This window comes from Pungitius pungitius, chromosome 10, assembly GCF_949316345.1.
Source record: "Pungitius pungitius chromosome 10, fPunPun2.1, whole genome shotgun sequence".
NCBI lineage: Eukaryota > Metazoa > Chordata > Actinopteri > Perciformes > Gasterosteidae > Pungitius > Pungitius pungitius.
In genome coordinates this window covers 4,101,265-4,115,227 of record NC_084909.1, presented here as the reverse complement: position 1 = coordinate 4,115,227, position 13,963 = coordinate 4,101,265, and the positions used below count along the sequence as shown (strand labels likewise).

The 13,963-nt window shown below is 44.6% G+C and overlaps 2 protein-coding genes across 2 annotated transcripts; both read left to right on the top strand.

Moving 5' to 3' along the window:
• The first annotated feature begins 1,041 nt into the window (after positions 1–1,041).
• eaf2 (ELL associated factor 2) lies at positions 1,042–3,840 on the top strand. The gene is made up of 6 exons (XM_037489404.2): positions 1,042–1,259; positions 1,707–1,801; positions 1,903–2,039; positions 2,120–2,334; positions 2,432–2,668; positions 2,832–3,840. The coding sequence occupies exons 1-6, from the start codon at positions 1,043–1,045 to the stop codon at positions 2,873–2,875; spliced, it is 945 nt and encodes a 314-aa protein (XP_037345301.2). The 5' UTR covers position 1,042; the 3' UTR covers positions 2,876–3,840.
• Positions 3,841–4,709: 869 nt separating this feature from the next.
• LOC119228466 (sterol 26-hydroxylase, mitochondrial) lies at positions 4,710–13,360 on the top strand. The gene is made up of 10 exons (XM_037488044.2): positions 4,710–4,956; positions 7,683–7,928; positions 8,752–8,942; positions 9,567–9,766; positions 10,411–10,608; positions 10,925–11,088; positions 11,722–11,888; positions 12,311–12,392; positions 12,460–12,666; positions 12,920–13,360. Exons 2-10 carry the CDS (start codon positions 7,686–7,688, stop codon positions 13,046–13,048), a joined length of 1,581 nt encoding a protein of 526 aa, XP_037343941.2. The 5' UTR covers positions 4,710–4,956; positions 7,683–7,685; the 3' UTR covers positions 13,049–13,360.
• Positions 13,361–13,963: the final 603 nt, after the last annotated feature.

Below are 13,963 nucleotides of genomic sequence, written 5' to 3'. Positions count from 1 at the left end.
GCTCTTTAATTAAATACATGTTCCTCTTAATGTAGTGATGAAGTGGTGAAGTTTCATGTTGATATCTGCTCTTTAATTCAATAAGTGAGAGAGAGGTGGAGGAGAAAAGATGAGGAAGATGTGGGGGGGGGAGGTGGGGGAGAAGAGATGGAGGATCAGAGGATTGAGGAGAGGTGGAGGAGAAGAGGTCTGAGAAGGAGATTATTATTCACCAGTCAATCTACAGCTGTTTGTCATAATAGCAATAATAAAAATGTTTACAGCTATAATAGTAATAATAATAATTATTACAGCTATAATAGAAATAATAATACAGAATAAACAGAAAACAAAATAAGGTAAAATACATTAGTTTGAAACAAACCAAAGAATTAGAGAGATAAAATATACTTCATTAGTCCTGCATTGGTAAATCATTTTGCTACAGCAAGATAAACAAGAAGAAGAGATTCAAATTGAATACTGAATTGAAATCATTACATTCAGTAGAATTGAATCGGTCTATTTAATTATATATTTATATACTGGAAGCTGATTTTATTTGGAATCTATTCTATTTTCCAAGAAGAATATATCAAATATCTAATTAAGAAATGCTAAAATGATTTCCATGCTGTGGTCACTTTCTCTAGAGGATTCTGAACAAAATGAAAACAGCACAAAGCAGATGGATGAATTACTGTAAGTGTCAGTAATTATGAGTGGGACATAAAACAACAAAGAATACAAATACATAAACTGAAAGACTAATTAAAAAAGGAGAAACTAATCATATTTAAAGAAAGAGATGAATCTAAGTGACTCTAGCCTGAGTTTAGGCAGGTCTTGAACAGATAATTCAAACATAATAATAAATATTCACCAGGAATATTCTATTACTCGAAATTGAAACATGAATTTTTATTGAATTAATCGTTATTTCTTGTTTTATGAGATAAAAAGAAATACAGCTTATATTGAAAAAAACATGACATTTCCCTTGTGGCTGTCGCGTCGTCCCAAACACCGTGATTGACGGACAATAAACCAATCGAAGATGGGGATGGAGCGCACGTCCAATCATAACACGGCGGAGGCGGGAAAAGCGCTCTGCCGTACATGGACGTCCCTTGAACAGAAAACAGCGGAAAAGTTTCCTGCTCGTGAAACTGTCAGAATGAACGGAACCGCGTATTCCAACTTTGACAACCAGGAACACACGTTGAAGTTGGGGGAGACGTTCGAGAAGCATCCGAAGAGCGGCTACCACACGGTGCGGTGTAAGTACCCGGATCGAGAGCGAGACGTCTGGCTTTTTACAGGGGCTAACAGTAGCATGCTAGCAATAGCATGCTACTGTTAGCCTTGTAGCTCAAACATTCCGAGGCAGCTGCTGCTGTGTTAAAAGTAGCCATGGTGATGTCATCAGTCTGTATCCGCATGAATACGATGTTAGTTGTGTCTTTTCGTTGTAGTTTTGTAGAGTTACTCAATCTATAACAAACCTGAGGATCCAGGTTCAAAATGATAGCTCCCTTTAGCATCGCGTCCGATTACGCTACTGCCGTCTGGTGGTAACTGTGGCCAACTGCACCACTAATGTCTAATCCACTATATTTCGGTAAGTAATGATTATATATCTAAGCTACGCTTAGTATTGAGGCTTTGATGTGTATATATATATATAATTTATTTAGGTGTATAATACTTCTACCTCCGTGTGACAGATGACTTCAAACCAGCCTCCATCGATACAACATGTGAAGGCGAGCTGGAAGTGGGAAAAGGAGAGCAGGTCACCATCACTTTACCCAATTTAGAGGTCTGTGTGCTGGGCTGAAGAGCTTATTACCAACATTGAAACTTGTTTTGAAGAATCCAAGTAACCCAATGTGACCCATTGTTTCTGTGTGTGTTCTTCAGGGTTCCAGCACTCCCGTAACGGTCTTCAAGGGGTCCAAGAGGCCGTACATGAAGGAGTGCATCCTCATCGTGAACCACGACACCGGAGAGTACCGGCTGGAGAAACTCAACAGCAACATAGCCGTGAAGAAGACCAGGTGAGGACTTTGTTTGTTTAACCAGCAGAATGCGTGAATGAGTGCAGCTCTTAAGAGGACGTTGCTTTGTTTGTGGGCAGGGCCGAGGGCAGCAGTAAGGTCCAGTCTCGCCTGGAGCAGCACACCAGCCGCCTTAGCCAGCAGGTGAAGACCACCACCACCCCCCCCACCAGCAGCAGCAGCACCACCACCCCCCCCTGCAGCAGCAGCAGTAACAAGACCTCCACAAGCTCCAAGAGCTCCCCCCCGAAAGAGAAGGCGTCCCCATTGTCTCCCATGGACGACATCGAGAGAGGTGACGTGCAGATTGAATTATCTGTTTGATGTGGATGGAGTTGTTCTACGTCAGCTCCCGGCGGTGATGGTGTCGTGCGTCTGCTTCCTGTCCACAGAGCTGATGGCGGAGGCTCGAGTCATGGACCAGCTGAGCAGCGGCGACAGCTCCTCCGACTCCAACAGCTCCTCGTCCTCCAGCAGCGAGGACAGCAGCAGCGACTCGGAGGACCAACGCGCTCCTTCTGCTGCTGCACCCGCCGCTCCTCCGCCGCCGGCCAATCACAGCATGCCGCTCATCAGCAGCAGCAGCAGCCGCGACCCGGAGGGCGGAGCAGGACTCCTGAGCACGCTGAGTGAGTAGCTCTCTGCTCGTCTGTGTCCTTCACAAAGAAACCAGATGAGCCTGAGATTTTAAAAAAAACGTAGCAAGTAGCGGCGTGACCAAGTAAGCTCACCTGCGTTCTTCCAGCCGAGGGGCCTGATAAAGGTGTCTAAAAACCAAACCATGTGTTGCAGAGAACGACCTCCAGCTCAGCGAGTCCGGCAGCGAGAGCGACTGAACACGAGGAACCGTCTCCATCTGGACACGAGCCTCCCTCTCTGCACAACCCAGTAGAACCGTGTGCATCTCCCCACCAGCTGCACCGTGGACCTCACCTCCGCCCCCTTGTGGTGCGTCAGTGGGGAAAGCGACCAATGGGAGGGCGGCGTTGGGCTGGGGGCGCTTGTGCCTTCTCCCGCGTTAGTAAACCTTCTGTTCTTGAGTCTTAATCGTTATTGTGAAGTCTCCTTTTTGCTTTCTCAAACCCAACTGCAGGAAGGCCAGACGCGTTTTTCATTTAAGCTGCTTTTATTTCAGTTAACACACACAAAGAAGCGGCTGGGAGTCACAATGTGCCACTGCTGCTTTTTAACGTCTCTGCAGCTCTGAGATGTTTCCTGTGAGCTTCTTCTACAGCTGAAATAACCCATAACAGTTGAAGTGAACCTTATATCCTTAACCTTTCTGAAGCAAACTGAGCCTGAGATCTCTGCCAACACACCAGACCGAAGCAGAGATTTAACCTCTCACATCACCAGAGTTCTTCTCCATCTGTGCAACTTTGGGTGATCAGAATTCTGTCCTTTTTTTTTTTAACTATTTAAAACCATCACAGGTAAAACTAGTAGTGAAGTTATATAGTAGTACGTCAAACAACATCCCCTCTAAGGCTCTGTGAATATTGATTTATTAATTGAAGATCTCTCTTATTGTGACGTTTCAGTACTGAAGTGGCTCTGATTTCTGGTGAAGCAGCACCTTGTAGCTTTAAACCTGCAATACTTGAATCAAATTATTTATATTTACAAATATACTCGACCAACGGCGGATCGCTTAATATTTGATGTATAAATATATATATAAATAGTAGAGCAACTGGAAGTGCAGGTTTGTCGACTAAGGCTCCAAACCAGCTGCATGTGGAGGGACTCAGCGTGACGACCATTTCTTTTAGGCTGAGTAAAATAAAGATTTTAAGAAGTTTTGGGGCTTTTGCAGTCTTGATTTCTTTCATTAATTTGGGATTTTACATTGTATTGTATACATCTTTTATGAATCTCAGCGAATATACAAGTTCCTTCCCCTAAATCTACAACTTTAAGTACATTGTATGTTATGGGTTTTGCTGTTGTGAGAAGCTAAATTCATAAACCATATTACAAACACTTCAATATTCAGGTGATACAGTTGTGTTGCAGTAGAATGAGTCGCCCCCAAGTGGCTGAAAGAGGTAAACGCATTGTATAGAAACACAATATACAGATATACTGGATTATTACTAAATATGCAAGCCATGCATATACACAGAAGACCTCAAGTAAAAGATGTACTTTATACTGTGGTACTTCCCATAGGTTCATGATGTATTTTTGCATTTGAGCTGTAATGAATTAATGTTTTGTTAAACTATATATTTTTATTAGATAAATCATTGTCTAAATGAATCCGCAAAGAGTCGTGATCTAATCAAGTGTTTCTCCCAGAAAGTGATATTTCAGGTTCATAACCGTGATCCATTTATGTTCATAATATGAAGTATTCACTATGTACAAACCATTCACAGCCTCAGTAAGAGCACATGCAGAACATCTTTGCACCCAGGGGGGTTCAGGTCAAGCCATTTTACTATGATAACTAAGATGTGGTGTTGTATTTTATAATAAACATTTAAATCAGTAGATATTCGAGTGACTTCTATTAATAAAATAAAAAGTTAAAGTGAACTCTCCCCGCTGTCGGATCAGCGGCCTCTGTGCCGCACTGCATGCTGGGACATGCAAAGGATAGACCAGACGTGTCCTCCAAACCAAACCGGCTCGGAAGACCCGACGGAACGTCGCAGCGGAAGTGACGTATGCGGTCAACGAATGCCTCCTTAAGGATGCAGCCATTGCGTGACGTCACAGAAAGAAGATCACTACGGGAACCAAGCAGGTTGAAATAAGATCTGTGGCGTCAAAAACTAAATACATATTCAAGCAAGTTACCTTCTGGATTAAAGGCCCAAATCATAATTGGTAACCAAGAGAAACCTGAAGACACGTCGACGACCAAAACAAACTGTGACGTCAGCAGTTCACACACACCAAAAACCCACAGGTAACGTGGCGGCTATGTTCTCTATCACCTGTGACTGAAAGCCCACCTGTCCTGCTATGTCTGATACCACGTAGCGAATGTACGCTAGTTAACTAGATAGTTATCTCGCTAGCTTACATCCGGGTAACAGGGAACACGTTAGAACAGAGGTCACTATCGGGACGGATCCGGACCCAGAATCCGTCCCATGCGGATCCGGACCAAAAGCCCAAAAAGACGGTTGTGATTTAAACGCGACTGCGCACTATTTGACTGCGCAGCTTTGGTCGCCTTTACGGTAGTGGCTTAACGCACAGACCAATCGCGTTCAAGTTAAACCATTCCACGTGACCCGACTCGACCAATCGAATGTTTCCATTCCAGGCAGGATGACATCAGCGGTGTCGCAAAGTCTCTAAGCTGAGTTCACTTTTTAATGTGAACTTAATGTAACGTAAGTAATAGAATTCACTCGAACATCTACCGATAGAAATGTTATAATATGATATATAAAATCACATGTGTTTTTTAATTCACATGTGTTTTTTAATTCACATAAGACTTTAGAACAAACTCTTAGTTATAACGTTATATACTGCAGACAGACGAGTTATAACAACTCAGTTATAACGTTATAATATAACTCCGTCATGTATCCGCCCCTAATTATTAGCGAAAAGTCACTTTAATGACTAGACTTTCACAATTTAGAGGTTGACGCTGTGACGGTTTTATAAATAGTTTATACTTCATATTATGAACACAAATACAATCAAGTTATGAACCTGAAGCATCACTTTCGAACGTTTGTTCGTGATGTGTCGTGAACAATTCGTTCACTTTGAACCTCACAAGGACTCTGCAGTAACGACGGGAGATTGGTTCGGTTCCTCAGCGCATCGGAATTGTTCAAGGAACCGGAAATGATTCGTTCATCTTTGTAGAGTCTTTGGATCCTTTTCTCCTGACCTGCATCGATCTAGTAGAAGAAACCGCTCCCTCGGTGGATGAGTTGACAAGTAATAATTACAGGTTTTGTTATTTGAACTTTTTGTTGAAATTGACGAGTGACTTGAAAAAAGCTTCATTTATTTTACCATCAATTTACATTGAGTTGTGTTTTATGGAGCGGGAAAGTAATTCTAAATTTGTGAAGTATTCTACATTAACTGATTTTAATTTTTTAAAAACCGGAAAATGTTCTTCTCTCAGCCTGAAATATATCATGCTCCGGAGGAGAAGCGTATCTTCCTAAATTAAATGAAAGAAGAAGTTTATCTTGTTTATCTGTACTTTTATTTTGGGTTCATCTATAAAACAGAGTCTTGACGAATGCTCAAAGTTACAAAAGTCCATTTATTGCTTGCAAGCAGGAGGTCAAATACACAAGCAGGTATTCACACACATGAAGGTCATCCTCAGTGGCAGGTATGAAATGTTGTAAACCAAGTTGAGATTATAACCGAGGTTGAGATGGAGTAACAGAGCTCCTTTGTTCAAGCATTCATGTGAAAATGTCCTCCTTCACACAGCTGCAAAAGACAACTTTTGAATCACCCTTTTCTTCTCACATTACTTCAATACAGACAATAATCACTCTTTCAGTATAAGACTATGTTATAACTTATTTTTTCATTTAATGAGGACCAGCCCAGGTCTACGAAGGCTGTAGGCTACAAGGATGCAGCCTAGTGACTTGAGACACAGCTAAAGTCTCAATAAAAAGACGGAAGGAAGTAAAGAACCATGGCAACGTTTGAGAAAAAGATGAGTGAGACGAAGAAAGTGAGAGAAAGGGACGGTGAGACAAATGAGGAACAAATGAGGATAGCAAAAGTAGAGCATTTAGTCCTTAATGGACAGACTGGTTTCTGTTCATTCTTCCCACTGCAGCACTAAACCAGTGTCTCATATGTTCAGAACCCGTAGAAACATCATCATGAGGCTCAATGAACTCCTGCATTCAGGTACATGTTTAAAGGTCTGGAAACACTAGATCTTAATTCTCCCACTTACCAAACAAATATATAAATATATATATTATATTAAATTGTTTAATTGTTAAAATTAGTTTAGATTTATTATTTATAATTTGTTGAGACTGTAAAGTCCAACTGTGAAGCAGAAAAGGGGAAATTAAAGCTTATCTTCCTGTTTTTTCTTGTTTTTTTGCACTTTATTTGAACATGCAGACATATCCACATTTTATTCATTATATATTTTTAAATGCAGCCCTACTTTTATTTCGTTAATTGAGAGAACATTATTTATATTTGCAGTCACACACAGCTAATAAATATTGTTAAAGAGTTTTAGAATCATCCAGAATTTTTTCGACTCGTGTGTTGATTACATACAGATGTTGATACAACTTTATTCTTCTATTTATTCACACTAAGTCGTCATATTATGATCTTCTGGACCTTTACTTTGAAAAGTTATTCTATAGTTATTTAGTTTATTGATCCCCAGCCAGTTATTGTCTGCATGGACCTTCCTCTTGCATCTATTCAGTTATTTATTTACCTGCTTGTATAAATAAGTGCATACCTTCTCCTCTGCCCGAGCACGTCTCTGAGTACAGTGACACATCAGCTGAGCCAATCAAAATGCATGTGGTGCTTCATAAGCCCGGCTGTGATCCGCAGCCCGTCACAGCTCATTATCTCTGCACAGACGCACCGGAGCCTCCAGGCCCGGACCAGACTCCACACGCTCTGTAACACCCCCCCCCCCCCCTCCTGTAGGACATGCTCAGCAGGAGCACAGCCAGCCTCGGCCTGCGGCTGCAGCGCCGTGGGATCCGGAGCCTGGCGGTGGCTACGAGTCCCGAGCCTCACGGGGACCGACACGCATCCACCTCCACCTCCTCCACCGTGACGGCACACAGCAGCCCCCTGAAGACCATGGAGCAGCTGGCCGGCCCCAGCCTGCTCACCACCCTCAACTGGCTCTTTGTCAAAGGATATTTCCAAACTACGCAGCAGATGCAAGTAAGCCGGCGAATGACCCCGATACTTCCTGCAGCCCCATAGTCTACTGTGTGTTACCATAGTTACAGTCACAGACACATCTACTGTGTGTTACCATAGTTACAGTCACAGACACATCTACTGTGTGTTACCATAGTTACAGTCACAGACACATCTACTGTATGTTACCATAATTACAGTCACAGACACATCTACTGTGTGTTACCATAGTTACAGTCACAGACACATCTACTGTGTGTTACCATAGTTACAGTCACAGACACATCTACTGTGCGTTACCATAGTTACAGTCACAGACACATCTACTGTGTGTTACCATAGTTACAGTCACAGACACATCTACTGTATGTTACCATAATTACAGTCACAGACACATCTACTGTATGTTACCATAATTATAGTCACAGACATCTACTGTGTGTTACCATAGTTACAGTCACAGACACATCTACTGTGTGTTACCATAGTTACAGTCACAGACACATCTGTGTGTTACCATAGTTACAGTCACAAACACATCTACTGTGTGTTACCATAGTTACAGTCACGGTAACAGACACATCTATACTTTTTATTTTTGATGATATATAACGTGATTTCTATGTGAAATGTTTAAAAACAGGGCGTTGATTGAACAAATTAGAAAAGCAATCTTATGAAAGATGAGTTCATTCTTTGCGAAGTTAATGCCCTGTTTTCTTCTTGAAGGAGTCCCCTCTATGATTTATCCTTTAATGGAGGGTGTTGTACAGCCTGGGTGTTAGAGGTGTGTTAGAGCTGGTCTGGGGGCTGGTTCCTCTGACCCGATACGTGTGATTGACAGATCGAGCACAGACGGATCTACGGGCCGCTGTGGAAGTCCAAGTACGGCCCGCTGGTGGTGGTGAACGTGGCCAGCGCCCAGCTCATCGAGCAGGTCCTGAGGCAGGAGGGGAGGCTCCCGGTCCGCAGCGACATGCCCCACTGGAGGAGCTACAGGGAGCTCCGGAACCAGGCCCACGGACCCCTGACGGAGTGAGTGAAGCCCCCTGCTGCTTCAGAGTGGAATCCTCTGTACAATGAGCAGGAAGCCTACTTAGTATTTAGGACTAAGCTTTGGGAAGTACACAAACTGCTGGACGCACTGAAGCACTGGTTGTTAGCCCCCCCCCCCCCCCCCCAGACCCTCCCAACCGGCCATTTGAGGAAGAAGAAGGAAACCGTCCTGCTTCTACTCAGTGTTCACGTCCTGCGCCTCTCGGCTGCAGTGGCCTACTTTTTGAATGTTTTCTATGGTGTTTTGAATAAAGCCAAAACATTTTCATGTGTAACGCACGTGGCAACAAATTCTAAATTCTGAGAAGAGGTCACATGGTTCAGAGACACAGCACACACACCAGATCGGCTTCCAGCAGCTTCAACCCTTTCCGTCCGACCTGTCGGGTGAGCCCGGGGTGGGGGGGGGGGGTTGCGGGATCCGGCCTCACTGCTTCTTCTTCTCCTGACGCCATGCGGCGGATGAAGTGAGATGGAGGCTCCTGAAGGCTTCAAAGGCCCTGCTTGTGTTTTTTTCTTTCACTTCATCTGCTTCCTGCAATGTGTTTTTGTTTTGGCATATTTTTAAATGTGATGGAAGATCACATGTTTATTTTTCTGCAGGATGGGGGTCAAGTGGCTGCGGATCCGCAGCATCCTGAACCCTCGGATGCTGAAGCCCAAGCACGTGTCCTCCTACGCCTGCACCATCAACGAGGTGGTGGGAGACTTCATCCGCCGCGCCGCCTGGCTGAGGGAGACCGGCGGGGGGGGGCTGATGGTCAACGACCTGACGGCAGAGCTCTACAAGTTCGCCTTTGAAGGTCAGCAGAGGGCAGGAACATCTATTTCCTAGTAAAAGAACATTCATTCATATTACACATGTATTTATTCATAATACATTGTTATATTCTCTATATATTGTATATTCCTCCTGTACGTTCGGAGCACGTTGGAGGCCGTTCAAAGCGTTCATCGATCGCTCGGCCTTATCCAGGTTCTCGGTAGATGTTTCAGGGAGTTGTCTCTGACCTCGACGTCCGATTAGATACCAGCGGTCCAAAGGTCCCTCACGTGGACTTTGACCCTTTTCTCAAAGCACCACATGGCAGATCTTTGTGTATTTATCGGATGTTTATAGGTATATATGCATTTATATGTATGACCCTATATGTTTTATGTATAAACAGTGACTATGAAAATGCTTATTTTTATTAGTCCATCATTTGTTCTTTGATTCCACATTGTTTCTTTATTCTTTTACAGTTTTTTCTTTTTGTTAGAACGAAGCCAGGACTCCAGCGTTCATGTTTGTTCAGTAGAACGTCCTGTAATCGCTCATTTGTTGATGTTAGGGAGTCCACATGTCTCAGTTTGTCTACTCAGATCTCCTGGCCTGTCCCTCAGAAGCTTGCAGCCACCTAATGATGAAAACAATTCCAGTAATGATGGTTTCCTCTGAACTCAGGGATCTGCTCCGTGTTGTTCGAGACCCGCATGGGCTGCATGAACGAGGTGGTTCCTGAGGAAACCCAGAAGTTCATCTTCTCCGTGGGGGAGATGTTCCGTCTGTCTCCCATCCTCGTCCTCATCCCTAAGTCCTTCTGGCCCTACACACCCTTTTGGAAGCAGTTTGTGGCGGCCTGGGACCACCTCTTCAAAGTTGGTGAGTCAAGGCGGTGATGTCCACAGTAGAGCCCTGAGCTTCTCCTCCTGAGTGTGATGTCCACAGTAGAGCCCTGAGCTTCTCCTGATAAAGGCCTCATAAAACGCTTTATTAAACCAGCTCAAAGTCACGAGACTCCAGCGCTCAAAGTCCACTTTTGTCATCTAGTGGACGTTCTGGTGGAGGGCTTGTTGTCCCGTGATAAACCAGTCTCTGGTGTCCTATGTCTCCCCTTCTTTTCAGTTTATCTCATTTGACTCACCCGATCTTGTGTCTCCTTCAGTCTTATCCATGCCATGTCTTCTGTGTCTCGTAGCTGAAGAGCTGGTGCAGCAGAAGATGGACGAGATCCAGGAGAAGGTTCACCTGGACCAGAGCGTGGAGGGAGCGTACCTGACGCACCTCCTGCTCAGCGAGCAGATGACGGTCACCGAGATCCTGGGAAGCATGACGGAGCTCCTGCTGGCCGGAGTCGACACGGTGTGTGTGTGTGTGTGTGTGTGACTTCACATGTTCCTCTGGGGGACCAACAAGCCTCGGGACACGGACACAGAAAGCCTTATGTCTCTTTGTAATTGTCTCTCTGTGGTGGTCTTGTGTCTCTATGGGGTTCTATTGTGTCGGTTTGTGGTCGCCTCGTGTCTCTTTATGGATCTGTTGTCTCTGTTTCTATTGTGTTTCTATCTTTTATCTTTGTGTTCGCCTCGTGTCTCTTTGTGGTTCTATTGTGTTTCTATTGTGTCTGTTTGTGTTTCTATCTTATCTTTGTGTTCGCCTTGTGTCTCTTTGTGGTCTCCTCCTCACTCTTTGTGGTTCTATTGTGTCTCTTTGTTGTTCTAATGTGATCTTTGTTGTTCTATTGTGTCTCTTTGTGGTTCTCTTGTGTGTCTTCGTGGTCTCCTTGTGTCTCTTTGTGGTTCTTTTGTGTCTCTTTGTTGTTCTAATGTGACCTTTGTTGTTCTATTGTGTCTCTTTGTTGTTCTATTGTGTCTCTTTGTGGTTCTCTTGTGTGTCTTTGTGGTCTCCTCGTGTCTCCTTGTTGTTCTAATGTGTCTCTTTGTGGTTCTGTTGTGTCTCTAACACATGAATTCAGACGTGTCCTCTCTGCTGCAGACCTCTAACACCATCGCCTGGACTCTGTACGAACTGGCCAAGCGGCCCGAGATCCAAGAGCAGTTGTACCAAGAAGTGATCAGCGTCTGTCCCGGGGACAAGGTGCCGAGCAGCGAGGACATCGCTCAGATGCCGTACCTGAAGGCCGTCATCAGAGAGACGCTCCGGTCAGAGACTTCTCTTGTCTAAATGTTTCCTCACCAAGAGAGACACGTGTCTTCTGGCTGAACAGGACCGAGGTCCTTGAGGTCAAAATGTGGTCGTCACCATCTGAGGAAGTGACCCTGTATGGACTGAGGAGGACGCAGAGATGGCGTATACGTCTCTGGTAGAGACCTGTCAATCAGCATGTAACTCATAGCCGTCTATGGGAGCAGAGGAGTCGCCCCCTGCTGGTCACTACACAGAATGCAGCTTTAAAGCTTGTAGCCTGAACAGAAACTGATCCGTGAATACAATCTGAGAGCAGAAGTCTGTCTTGACAAACTGCACCAGAGGAACTTTAATGAAACGTGAGGATTTGAGGTGAGACATGAGAGGTTCTCAGTTTGAAGTCACATGTTCATGTGACCCTCTGTGATGTCACCAGGTTGTATCCCGTGGTGCCAGGAAACGCTCGCGTGTCCGTGGACAGCGAGATCGTGGTGGGAGATCATCTCTTCCCCAAAAACGTGAGTGAGTGAGACTTCACTTCACTTGTCATGTGCCTCATTGTGACACCCGCCTTGGACCCTGCAGACGCTGTTCCACCTGTGCCACTACGCCGTGTCCTACGACGAGAGCATCTTCCCCGACGCCCACTCCTTCCTGCCGGAGCGCTGGCTGCGCGGTGGCGAGGAGAAGCCCCGGCTGCACCCCTTCGGCTCGGTGCCGTTCGGCTTTGGGGTCCGGGCGTGTCTGGGGAGGCGTGTGGCTGAGCTGGAGATGTACCTCCTGCTCTCCAGGGTAAGCGCTTGGAGACGTCTGTTCCTAACCACCAAGGAAGCATGGTTAGGAGAGTTAATGAGGACTTAGGAAACGACACTGCAGAGTGTAGAGAGTCTGCATAGGAAAATTGAATATATATTTATAATTCCAAAGACTTGAAGCCCATTAAAGTGTTTGTTGTGAAGAAAAAGAAATCATTAACTGCAGCTCCTCGGGTCAATAAACCTGCTGCCAAAGATAAGCTCCTCCTCCTCGTCTCCTCCTCCCACAGCTGATGCAACACTTCGAGGTGCGACCAGACCCGGCCGGCGCCGCGGTGAAGCCCATCACGCGGACCCTCCTGTGCCCCGCCACGAACATCAACCTGCAGTTTGTGGACCGGCGGAGGATGAGCGCATGAATGCGGATGAATTTACCGAGGTCGTTCCTGTAAATATGAACCCTTTCACCCTCAACGTCTCACACAGGAGCTGTTTTAGTTTCTGGTTTCCAGGGGCGACGTCTCTCAGCAGAAACTCCTTTTTAGTGTCCAAGGAAGCGCAGGAACTCTGCCCCCCCCCCACCCCCCCCCCACAACTGTTGTACTGCTGCCTCCACACGTGTGTGTATGTATATAAGGATCAAAGAACACACGTGTTCTTCTTCTTATTGTCAATGAATCCTATTAAAAGACCAAACCAATGTGTGAACTCGACTCAATACTTTCACACAAAGTAATGGATACAATAACAATAAAAGAATGACATCATCTTAGAACGAAATATCATAGAATAAACAATGTAATGGTAATTCAATTTTACAATGAAATAAGTCACTATTAGTATAAACCCTGACAAAATGTTACAACTACAACAATAATTCATAAAATATCGCAAGTTAAACAAAGTAAATGATGTTTATCTGTAAACGGTGACCTTTGCTCCTCCAGTTTTTAATGTTTTGATGAGGTCACCAGGTCTTTCAGTAGAACGAGACTGCCCTCTAGTGGCCTGTTGGGGACTACACTCACGTCACTTGTTTACCGTTCAGCACAACAGCTGCTCTTCTGATGACTGAGTGAGATCTACAGACCTGCTTTACCGAGGCCTTATTAATTCACTCCGATGTTTCTCATCTCAGATTATCTTCATTTGTTGGTTTTATTGTTGATTAACGGGTATGTTGAAGTATTGAAGGGGTTCAGCCTCTCGTGAATTTGAGATGTTTTGTGCTTATTTGGTGTCTTTGGGGTCTAACTTCATGTTTTGTGTTGTTTTAGTCCTTTCTGTCTTCTTTTAGTCATGTTGTGTCTTGTTCTGCTCTGATTTACACTTGA